This window comes from Molothrus aeneus, chromosome 18, assembly GCF_037042795.1.
Source record: "Molothrus aeneus isolate 106 chromosome 18, BPBGC_Maene_1.0, whole genome shotgun sequence".
Classification (NCBI taxonomy): domain Eukaryota; kingdom Metazoa; phylum Chordata; class Aves; order Passeriformes; family Icteridae; genus Molothrus; species Molothrus aeneus.
This window is the reverse complement of record NC_089663.1, coordinates 2,381,270-2,393,871: the sequence shown is the minus strand read 5'-3', so window position 1 is coordinate 2,393,871 and position 12,602 is coordinate 2,381,270. Positions and strand designations below refer to the sequence as shown.

General features: G+C 38.9%; 1 protein-coding gene across 2 annotated transcripts in view; it reads right to left on the bottom strand.

Moving 5' to 3' along the window:
* The window catches only part of CABIN1 (calcineurin binding protein 1), a 117,081-nt gene that overhangs the window by 81,200 nt on the left and 23,279 nt on the right, over positions 1 to 12,602 (bottom strand). For both annotated transcript variants that reach the window (XM_066562001.1, XM_066562000.1), the window contains 4 exons: positions 10,908 to 11,169; positions 7,819 to 8,079; positions 5,671 to 5,822; positions 3,534 to 3,712 (listed from right to left, as the gene is read on the bottom strand). In XM_066562001.1, the coding sequence (XP_066418098.1) occupies positions 3,534 to 3,712; positions 5,671 to 5,822; positions 7,819 to 8,079; positions 10,908 to 11,169 (854 nt within the window). The remainder of the gene's footprint in view (positions 1 to 3,533; positions 3,713 to 5,670; positions 5,823 to 7,818; positions 8,080 to 10,907; positions 11,170 to 12,602) is intronic.

Here is a 12,602-nt window from a genome sequence, read left to right as displayed (position 1 = left end):
TTTACTACTTTTCCTGCTTTCTGAACTAACTCTATTGCTCTTACAGCAGTTGGTTTTTACTGACTACATACATCCAGCCTGTGCAGAGGAGGACAGAGAGCATATCTGTTTTGCTATGTAACCTTTTAGCTAAAACACAGTAACAGCACAGGTAATGAAAGTCTGAGTGGCTGGCAAGTTCCTGGGTTTTCCTGTTTCCTATTTTGCTCTTAGAAAATAAGAATCTGAACCTCTGCTTCAGACTTCTAATGCAAGTTTTCACTTTGGAGGGTTATAAAATAGCAATAGGCAGGGGTGATGACAGGAAAGATGGGATTAACAGAAAGAAAGAAAAGATGTTGCCAAATGGAAAGATAAGAAAAGAGAAAGGAAGCTGCCCATTTTACACATGACAGCAGCAAGTCAGCCAGCAAGTAACAGCTGCCACTCAGCAATACTTTTGTCTCCTTGAAGGAGATTTGTGCTAGCAGCTGCCATGAGGAAAAAGAAGTTTAGTTACTTTACAACTGTATTTACTGGTTCCTTTCTCCTGTTTTCATTAAATACATGACTTAAAACTAGTATCACCAGCACTCACTGATCTGGAGCTTCTCAATGCTCTCAACTTTAACACTGATTTCTGCATATCCCAGTCATCATCTTCCAGCAGCAAAACATCCCAGAGAGCTACAGAACTATAATGACACATTTAAATAGAATGGATTCAAAATATGTCTGCCCTCACAGCTTCACCTGTTTACAGATAAATGTTTCAAGATCAGAACCCCAGGATTTTCATGAAAAGATGTTTGGCTGTACAGCAATTCTCTCCAGCTTGTAATGAGATTATTTGCTGCTCTAGAAGGCACCAAACTAACAACCCCACCAAAACCCAAACCCACAAAAGCCACAAAATTAATAGAATAAGTAGAGTTCAGAAGGAACTGCAAGTGTTCATCTAGTCCATTCCTTTTTCATCAGGATAAATTATATCTCCATCATGCCTGGCAGACAGCTGCATTGCCACTTTTTAATGACTTCCAGGGCTAAAATATTGCAGGGTTACACAAAACCAGAATTTCCTAAGACTACTCTAACAGAGTTTTCTAACGTTCAGAATGAAAAGGCAATTTAAGTGCAATATCATCTGTTCTGTCTTCCATGAACACAGATATCCTGGGGTTTTGCTTCTAACTCTTTGTACAGCTTCCAACACTATCTAGGTTACTCTGCTGTCAGGTCTCCCCTGAGTCTTCTCCTCTGCAGACAAAGCATCCCAATTCCTTCTCTCTTTCCTCACAGGTCGTGTTTCCTCAAAGCACAGAACACAGAAATGGTCAAAAAAGGTCTCTAAGGTCAGTAATGATCCCAAATAGCATCTTGTTTGTGGTAATATATGAAAAGTGTGTAAAACTTACAATACCCTTACTTTACTTATGCCATCTATGATCAACAATATCAATGCAAGAGTAAATAAGAGTATTGTCAAGCCTCAGAAATAATAAATACCTAGGCTGAATTTTGATCAATTTATTTCTTCCTGAATAACAATATAGACTGCTTCATTTCTGTCAGAATGGTTAAAAAATAATCTGAAGAGTAGTCAAATGATGAGTATTTTCTTGCTATTTTTAGGAATGGTACAATGGAAATGCTGGCGCCAGCTTTCTTCAGTGATGTGATTATGTGTAAGATGTCAAGAGCATTTTACTTCAAAAGTCTGTATTTTAATACAAGTAAAATGCAAATGCATGCAGAAGAGCAGAGTATATGTAATAATATAAAAGTGGAAGACTTCTGAGCCTGTTAGCTCAGCCTGTTAGCTCTTCCATCTGTAACAGCCCCAAGGCAAATATTTCAGTTTCCTGGGGTTCTTCAATATGCTGGATCCAGGCTTTAGTTGTGCCAGCAACTCACAAAACATTGGGAATGCTGCAGAACTCTGCAATTCTCCTTGTCACGGTTACACGCAGCCTGCCTGAAGATCACCCAAACTCTGCCTCTCCCAGCAGCTGCCATTTGGAATTGCTTTGCCAGCACAAAGCTCAGTCCCAGCTAGGCTCAGCTTGCAGATCCAGGCTCTGCTCCCCCAGCCCTGGCAGAGGCAGATGTTGCTGCACTGGCACCTTCAGGCTTGGCTCAGCAGCCGTGGCTGCCACAGCCACAATGTCTCACTGCAGAGGAGGCTCCAACCACACACACTGGGTATTTATTTAGCTTATGGCTCTCCTGGGAGCCTGAGACACTCTTCAGGACCAAACAGATATAGTCCTAGGCAGAAATGCTCCCCACAGGGAATATTACTTAAGAAATATTTAAATATTTGCTCCCTTCTCTGCTGTTTTGTCAAAAGACATCAAAAAGCCAATAAAAGAGCCTGATCACTGCATAACCCATTGACACCTCCACACTACAAATGATCTCAAAACAGGCTAATGAATTACTCCCAAGTGAAATGCAAGCAGTAACAAAACAAACATTTCTCTGTTCAATATAATGAGAGAAATAAAAGAGCTTCTGTCAGTTGCACCAAGAATTGTTGAGGAAAAGAAATAAACTCACCCTGAAAAAATTTCAGACTAGGAACATTTGTTTCAAAACTGTGTAAACAAAGTTATTTACAATTTCCATTCTTCAGAAAATGACAATAGGAAGCAGCCCACCCTCCAGAAATAAATTCATATCAAGCAGAGCACTTCTGTGGGGCCTGGCACATTCTACCAACACTAAGCTAAACACTGTAGGTATTTTACTCCTTGAGTGCTGATACTCATAGATCCAGATGGATAAACAAATAGCTGGAAGAGTAGAATCAGAATCAAATTCCTAGCCAAATAATAAACTCAGGTTACTTAAATTGTAACTTAATTTCTATTATATATGCAATTGCAAAATCTTCATTAACACTATGACACCAACCCCCTTCTTCTTACATTTATAAGCCAATTATTTTTTCTATCACTTTATATTCTACAAAGATGAGCTGCTAGCCAGTCATTGTAAATGATAAAGAAAAATTAAAAGATGAAATCTACTGGACTGTCATGCAAATCACTTCGTGCTGAATCACAATATATTTAAAATAGTTGCCACCTGCCTCCTTCAAGAAATTGCAATACAGGTTTGTGCTGTCTTTTTACCAATTTGTCTTGTTGGAACCAGTTTGAATTTTCACCATTCATTTCACACAGTCCAGTCTGTGTGAACAGTGTCCAGTCTTCTAAAGACTGAACCCACATCTTTCCTAAAGAGCTCTGAAGAAAAAAAATCACTGAAAATTCAGTGGGCTCATACTCCTCCTACCAACACAGCTGTTTTGACTGAGTGACAGGTACCAGCGGTGGCAGGTGACAACTTTGATTTTCATATTTAAAGCTCTGACTGTACATTGATTCTATTTAAGGCACTGAATATATAAAAAAATAATGAGCTTCAATATTGCCCGTGATACCACAGACCCCTCACCCTCCTTGAGCAGTGTGCTGGAACTGCTCAAGCCCCCCATGCAGAGCTGAGAGCACCTCCCTGCTGCAGAAGTGAGAACAGGACTGTACCGTCCGGCGTTGCCTGCTGACGGGGTTTTTTACATTTGACGTAATCGTGGTCAACTGGAGTGGCTGTGTAAGGTGGGGATGTCAGACCTGGGCCCGAGGACGAGGGGAGGGAAGTCCCAGGGCCTGGCACTGTTCCAGCTGAGGAGTGAGAGTCTTCATCTATCAAGCAAGGCTTTTCTCTGGGAGGGCGACAAGAACGGAGAAGTGTTACTGAGATATTTTATGAAAAATCCCTTTTTGCTCCTGGGAAGCTGGGAAGCTTCAGCTTCTCCCTGTTTTGCTGCTTTAGAATGTGATTTGGAGAATTGTTTAGTCTAGTATGTGAAATGTTTTTATTAATGATTAATCCTAGTCTAGCTGTGTTAGACTTCTAGTCAGTCACAGGTTTTTATTATTTATTATTTTCTAGCTTTCTGTCTGTATCCTTTTTCTATAGTTTAGTATAGTTTTAGTATAGCATTAATATAATATAACATAATATAACATAACATAATGTAATATATCATAATGTAATATATCATAATATAATATAATGTAAAATAATATACCATAATATAATGTAATATAATATAATATAGTATAGTATAATATAGTATAGTATGATATATGATATTATATAATATAATATAATATGATATGATAAGATATGATAAGATATGATATGATATGATATGATATGATATAATATAATATAGTATAATATAGTATAATATAATATGATATGATATAATATAATATAACATAACATAATATAACATAACGTAACATAATGTAACATAACATAATGTAATATATCATAATGTAATATATCATAATATAATATAATGTAAAATAATATACCATAATATACCGTAATATAATGTAATATAATGTAATATAGTATAGTATAATATAGTATAGTATGATATATGATATGATATGATATGATATGATATGATATGATATGATATAATATAATATAATATAATATAATATAATATAATATAATATAATATAATATAATATAATATAATATAATATAATATAATATAATATAATATAATATAATATAATATATCAGCCTTCTGAAAGCTTAGAGTCAATTCTCATCTCTCACTTCATCCTGGGGCCCACAACACCATATTTATATACATGTTCTTACAGCATTTCCAACACAGCAATTAAATCTCACTGACAAATTCTAAATAAAGGATTTTTAGTACAAGTTATTTCCTCCCTGTAGTGGTTTTGGTTTGTTAATTTAAGATTTTTTAACTAATGTATTGATTAGTGTGGTGGGTTTTAGTGCTGGTGAATCATTTATGTATTTATTTCTTGTTGTGATGTAGGAAGATAGGATTAGGAGAAAGGTAAAGTGTAGGTTTAAAACTTTAAAGCTTTTAAACCTACTTTTAAACCTAAAAGCAGGTTTAAAACTTTAAAAGGGTTATAAAGAAAATTTTATTAACAGTAATTAAAAGAAAAAAAAGTAGTAAGAATTAAAATAATTTTTTAGAACACTTTTTTTATAACTTTTTATCTTATTGACAATGTAAAGAAATAAAAAAGAAATAAAATTCAAAATTTTTAGCCAGTTTATTCCTTTTAATTTTTTTTTTTTAGTTTATTTAGGGAGAGAAGTTTTTTTTGTTAACCTTACTGAGATTTTTTTTAATAAGAGGAAAAAATAGTTTTTTGTGGTTCTCAATTTTTCACTCACAGCGGCCTGGGGAAATTTGTAATTATGTAGTTTCTCCACCATGACATTCCCTTATCACTGGTCAATAGCAAACTCTTATTTATTTTGCAGTTGTTAATGAGAAAAAGTGTAAGGACTAAAATCTCTCATCCTGTAAGTGACCATAATTTGAATTTGCATTTTTTAACTGTTGATTTAAAAAAAATCAAATTTTTGAATAAATAAAAACAGTGGCTTCAAAATAGATCACAAGATCAGAATTGTTCTGTCTTCTTCCCTTCCCATTTCCTCTGTGCCACTTATTGAGATGTCAGAGTAGCATTTAATCTTATTCATGGTTCCTGAAAACTGCTAACATTAATGAAAATTTTATTCACTTTGTTTATATTTTATTCAGCTTCATTTTAATAGTTTATATCAGCATTCATTCAGAGGATATTGCTGGAAACTAGCACTCACTTTTCTGCAACTTTTGGGGTGTTCTTCTCCTCACCCCTGGCAAAGGGTCCCTCAGAAGCTTCTTTCATAAAACTAACAAGTACCTCTGCATCTACTCCCGAGTCTGGTTTCCCCACAAGTTTCAAAATAGAAGCATGAAGTCGAAAATATACCTAAAAAACACCAAAGTCCATTTGGTCAGTAAAGAATTTGTAGCTCTGTAACCTATTACAAATAGTCTTTTCTCCATAGAATCTGCAGGAGTTAGTTAAGACAGCTACTTGACACCTAAACTTACCTGAATTGAACTTTCCCTGCCTTTGAAAGTTGCTCTTAAATAACAAAATCTGAACACTGTGCAAATTTTATAACCATAACCTATGGAACACAACAAAGAAAGCAGAACTGGCCTCGTTAGAGCAAGTGAATACTGAGTATGTTCTAGGGCTTTCACCAGACAACACAGGGGAAGCAAAGCTCCCACTCCTGCATGAACCTGTGCTTCCATAGGTACGAGATGCCTGTAAATCCTATCAATGTCTGATTTTTAGAACCAACAATGAACTGTGTGCAGCAAACTTTAGAAGTGGAATTGCTACCCATCTGCCCTAACTGCCTTTGAAATGAAAGCAGCCTAAATAACAGGCTCCATTTCACTCTCCAGAGCACCATCTACATGTGCCTAACAACCTGTAGAGAACATGATAGAGGGGTCTCCTCAAGCCAGGTCTTATGAGCTCTTGGAGATCCATATCACACCCAAGATAGCTCAGCTACCTCAGATGGCATAAAGTCAGCAGGATGGCTTCTGTGGCAGTGTTGGAAACAGAAAAGTTTTATTAAAAGGCAAAATAAAAAGGTCTTGACAGAGAAACACCCGAGCCAGGGGCAAGAGGCTCTTGCTCCTGGTAGAACACCTCACAAAAGTGATTATTTCCTTTGTTCTTTTTCTAGTGAGTTGCTTAGACTGGACTTTTTGGCTTCTGTCCAATTGGCTGTCCTTAAGTTTGAGTTGAAGTCCCCAAGGTCCCTTGAGGTGTCTTCTTAGCTAACTGATAAGAGAAACATCTGGGCTTCTTTCCATTTTAAGGAGACAAAGGATCATTTTGTCACTCCATCAACAGGGGGCACATTCCTACAAGAACAAGGCTTCCAGCTACACATCCAACATCCCTTTACCTCCAAGAATTCCAGCTACACATCCAACATCCCTTTACCTCCAAGGCTTCCAGCTACACATCCAACATTCCCTTACCTCCAAGAATCCCAGCTACACATCCAACATTCCCTTACCTCCAAGGCTTCCAGCTACACATCCAACATTGCCTTACCTCCAAGAACTCCAGCTACACATCCAACATTGCCTTACCTCCAAGAACTCCAGCTACACATCCAACATTCCCTTACCTCCAAGAACTCCAGCTACACATCCAACATTGCCTTACCTCCAAGAATTCCAGCTACACATCCAACATTGCCTTACCTCCAAGAACTCCAGCTACACATCCAACATTCCCTTACCTCCAAGAACTCCAGCTACACATCCAACATTCCCTTACCTCCAAGAATTCCAGCTACACATCCAACATTCCCTTGCCTCCAAGAACTCCAGCTACACATCCAACATTCCCTTGCCTCCAAGAACTCCAGCTACGCATTCAACATTCTCTTTACCTCCAAGAATTCCAGCTACAAATTCAACATTCCCTTACCTCCAAGGCTTTGAGCTACACATCCAACATTCCCTTGCCTCCAAGAATTCCAGCTACACATCCAACATTCCCTTACCTCCAAGAATTCCAGCTACACATCCAACATTCCCTTACCTCCAAGAATTCCAGCTACACATTCAACATTCCCTTACCTCCAAGAATTCCAGCTACACATTCAACATTCCCTTACCTCCAAGAATTCCAGCTACACATTCAACATTCCCTTACCTCCAAGAACTGCAGCCACACATCCAACATCCCTTTACCTCCAAGAATCCCAGCCACACATTCAACATTCCCTTTACCTCCAAGGCTTGCAGCCACACATTCAACATTCCCTTGCCTCCAAGAATTCCAGCCACACATCCAACATTCCCTTACCTCCAAGAGCTGCAGCTACACATTCAACATTCCCTTACCTCCAAGAACTCCAGCTACACATTCAACATTCCCTTACCTCCAAGGCTTCCATGGCCAGTTCTGGTGGGTTGTGGTAGTGAATCTTCTTAGGGTAGCGAGCAGCCTCCTCGTGCAGGTAGTGCCCTGCCTGTTTGTAGTGCAGCAGGTACACCACAGGAGGCTGCTTCTGTTTCTCAGCTATCTTGCCCAGCATGTAGTGGATGAGCCACTCCTCCTCGTCGCCGTCGCCCTCGCAGCGCGCCGCGGAGGTGAAGCACAGCTTGGCTGTCTCCAGCATGCTGTCCCTGCGCTCCTCCATCTGCACAGGGCACAACAAAGCTCACTGCAGCTCCCCTGGCCAAGCCCAAAAACACCCTGCTGCCCGTGCAAAAGCGTGTGAGCATGGTACAGCTTCTAAACATTTTCAACAGAAATGATGTAGAAGTAGCAAATACATCCCAAGTGGTGAAACGCACCCAAACCGCCCAAAAATGGGTTTGTGGAGAGGCTTTTGTTCACTCCAGTGACTGCTGGCACAACTAACCAGAACAAAACAGTAACACAGAAAAAACATTCATATTTATATTTATAAAAATATATAGAGGAGTCTCCTCAAGGCAGGTCTTATGAGGTCTTGGAGATCTATATCACACCCAAGATAGCTCAGCTACCTCAGATGGCTGAGGTAACAACCTAATACTCATGTCTACAGAAATTCCACCACTTTTTCACAGTGGTAGAATTTTTTTGGTAATTTTTTAGTGTTTTTTCTTTTTTTTAAATTATCTTAACTCTTCAAAGAAAAAAATTATTTGCTTTGTTCTGCAACTGAAGTCTGCTAAAGTCACTATGGACCACTCTCATTTGTGAAGAAAAGTATTTCATCTTGCTTGCAATGTATCTAATTTTGAGATGAATATTCTCCCCATCCCACCCTGTCAAAAAAAAAAAAATTAAAACCAGCAGCATAAATTAAAGCTAAATGCCAATAAATTCATGTAAAAAAAAGTAGGTCAAAAGATGCATTAATGTAATTTTCTCTCTTTGAAAATGAAGTTTATAAATTTAAGCTGTGTGGCTATAACCAAGAACTAAAGCATAACCTTTCCTTTTCTAAACATTCTGTAAGAAGAAGAGAATAATAAGGTTTTTATGTATGAGAAACACATTCCTAAAGAGATATATCTGTGGAAGTGAGATGAAATTGTTTCAATTTATCTTTTATTATAATAGAGCTTTTCTTACTAAATTATGCATTTTTAATATATTCACTTGAAAAAAAATGAAGATTTAAGTAGTCCTAAATAAACATTCTCATATAATCCTCAACTTCAGATGGCTGCTCTGTATTGCTCCTTTTATCTGATACTGTGAAGTAATTCCAGCACTATCCCTGAAATTCTTCAACAACTCCCTCATTGCCAAGGGGCTGCAAGACCATAAGACCAAACTTCTGATAGGGCAAAGACATAAAATGTAGTAACTTCATTTTCTGAGGAGTTCATTTCAGAGCTGTTGGATGCAATAACCCTCCAGAAGAAAACTCTATTGTTGACTGGCATTTCAAACCTACTCTTTAATAAACTATTTGTTCCCTTTAAACACAGGCTGACATCAGCTTTGTTCTAAGGCAAGAAAGTGCCTGTGGAAGTGCAGTGTTAGTGCAGTGCTGAGGCAGCTCAGATGGACACTCACCACCTCCTGCAAATCTCCCAGAAGCAAAGGCTGCTCCCAGCACTGATCTCTGCAGCTCAAACACTGAAAGTTTTACAAATTACAGCAGAGAAGCAGCCCTTCCTTTTTTTCATTGTGCTTCCAGCTGCAGACTAGGTAACATTTGGAAGTCAGAATAGCTAAATCAGAAATGGAGTTCACTGGTCCAAAAAGACAAAACATTTTCCCAAGCAACTCTTATCAGTGTCAGAGTGTATTTATAATTGTTTATTTTTGTTTAGCAATAAACTTCTTAATAATGTTTTTCACCTCCCTTATGCAGAAAGAGACAATGAATTCATAACAATGTTTTCAATGGAAATTCTACCAATCTTTTCACTTTGATCTTTTGTTTAGGTAAATGGCCCAAAACCACAGAAAAGGAGAGAATTCTTTAGATGTAAGAGATGACATGTGGATACAGATATCAGAGTAATTTCTGATCTCTTCACTATTTCAATATGTATGCATTTCACCTTTTCCTGGAAACATTGTGTGACATTTACAGAAAGGAAAGGTAAATATAATTCCTCTTTCCAGAAGGTTACAATAATTTTGTGTCACCTTCAAAAGATAATTCAAAGATTAGGCTCAAACTGATTTTACACAGGAAAAAGAAAGGAAAAAACCCACCTCCAAATGCTGCTTGACCATATTACGTGAATATTGGAATTTCCAACATTACTAAGAAACCAGACAGTCTGATATGTAGAATATAGCATATAAATACTTAATTTAAAAATTTTCTATGTTAGAAAACTGTCCCAGATTTCTAACAAGGCAAGATGTGTATTCTATTTGCCATCTGTATGGCAGTTGTCTTCTGTTCATTGGGCAGTTTCCCTTATCTCTTCCACACCCAATCCTCCCTCAGGGGAGACACCTGCTGATAACAGCCATTGAATGTCACTGCATGGCTGATAAGAACTACAGCATCCCATTGGGAGATGTGAGCCCAGAGGGAGGAGCCAAGCATTCCTACCCAGATATAATCTGAGATTCTGGAACACCAGCACGGCTTCTGCACTGGATTCCCCAGAGGAACAGCAGCTGCCTCTGCCCCTGGATCTTCAGAGGAAGAGACTGCACCTTTCTCCAGGATCCCTGCTCCACCAGAACCAGCCCTGGCACTGCAGGAGGGCTGCAGCCACAATTCCAATGGGACTGCTGCCAACAGCCTGACCCACAGGGTGTCAGGCTGGGTTCTGACTCTGGCAGTGTTGTTTTGGTTTACTCCATTGTTATTCCTGCTCCCATATTTTTGCCTGAGAGCCCCTTAATTACAAATTTATAACAATTCAGAGGGAGAGGGTTTTTATTTTTCCATTTCAGGGGAGGCTCCTGCTTTCCTTAGTGGACACCCGTCTTTCCAAACCGAGACAAAAACCTAATTTTAAGTATTTAAAATCTTATACTCTCTGTGTTAGATCTCACCTGCTTGACCACTTCAGGGGGAAGCTCCGTTTTCCACTGCTTGAGCTGCCGGGACGCGAAGGAGTGCAGGGCATAGGAGATGGTGCCGTACTCAATCCACAGGGACAGGTTGGAGCTGTCGATCTCCAGGGCCCGTTTGAAGCAGTTCAGGACAGGGGTGGAGTGTTTCCAGATGGGGCCATCACTCTTCAGCTCGTTGGAGTTCAGCTTGTCCTGAATGCGGCTCGCTCGAGCCAGAGCCATCCCAGCCCAGGAGTCAAACCTGTGCAGGCAGGAACACAACCCATGGTTGGAAAAGGTGAAAGTTTGACAAGAAAGTTTCACAGATATGTGTGCTTGGCAGAGAGCTCTGAATGTAAAACCTGAGAATGGAAGAGAGGTGGAAGCAAGTTTTGATATAGAAGAACAACAGATGTCTAAATTGAGAATTGCTGAGCCAGTCATTACTGGACAACTAAGAAAGCAAAGGTTAAGTTGAGTTGGAAGGGGGTTTTAGGACTAGAGTAAAGGATATGTTGACCACAGACAAAAAAGATGTTTTTACCAAGCAGAAATAGGTCTTAGGAAAAGCAGAAAGATACCACAGGCAAACAAACATGCCAATGTGGCAAGTAGAAAAAAGGTCTAAGAACTTTCCACTGCAAGAAAACTGAAAAACAACTTTAAGCTTAAACTGTAACATACTAACTCAGGTGATTGGAAGTAATGACCATAATATGGTAAATATAGCAGTTATGATAGGCTATAGGTAATAGTAAAGGTATTGTCTATGATGCTGATTGGTTGTTATGTATTAAGATACTCAGCAAAGAGAAATATATAATGCATTGTAACCAGAACTAAAGGGGCTTCAGGCTTGCCTAGAGCTGTAGCTGGCAGCCCTGTCACCCATGACCCAAGACTGCTGTAAAACAACTTCTTTACAATGAACAGCATTTTCAAGAGCTGCCTGGAGTCCCACATCTCTCATGCCAGGCTCTTAAACCCATGAACAAACTCCCCCCTGAACATTTCACTGCACATAGACAAGATTTGTCTTCTTGTATCTACAACTTTTTCCTCTTTCTATCACACAAAACAGATTTCTGCACTTCCTCCTCTCCTCAGAGCAGAACACAAGCTGTACAGCCTAAATCATATTGATTTTCCTTAAGTGGTTTCCTAACAAAGCACTGCCCCCAGTAACTGTCACACATGGAAAACAGATTAAAAACCCAGGTTTATTTGCCTTGCAAAGCCAGTATATCCATATTTCTAATGGCAGCACTCCCACTGTTTTTTTCTCAGTAACCATGAAGCACTGTCAAAATGTTGTCACCCTGCAGGCCAGCAGACATTGTGACACCTTGTGCTGTTGGACTCAACTGTGAATAATCATCATCATTTCCCAGCATAAAAATCATAAAGCCAAAATTGCATCCAAGTAGGAAAATCCTGATGAACTAAAACTGTAATTTCTGCCTGAAGGACTGTTGAGGGTCCTGCCCTGTGTTTGCTAACAACACAGTCTGAAGGGTGGTTTCCAACCTCACTTTAACACCAGGGTTCCTCTGCTCTGGGCTTTTTCAATTTTACCATGATTTTAACACCAAGGCAACCACCATAATGTTCTCAGTTTTTTGCCTGCAATTTCTTCTGATTCCAACTGAAAACCCATTTCTAGGTCAAGTGACCTCAACAGTCAGATTCCTGAGG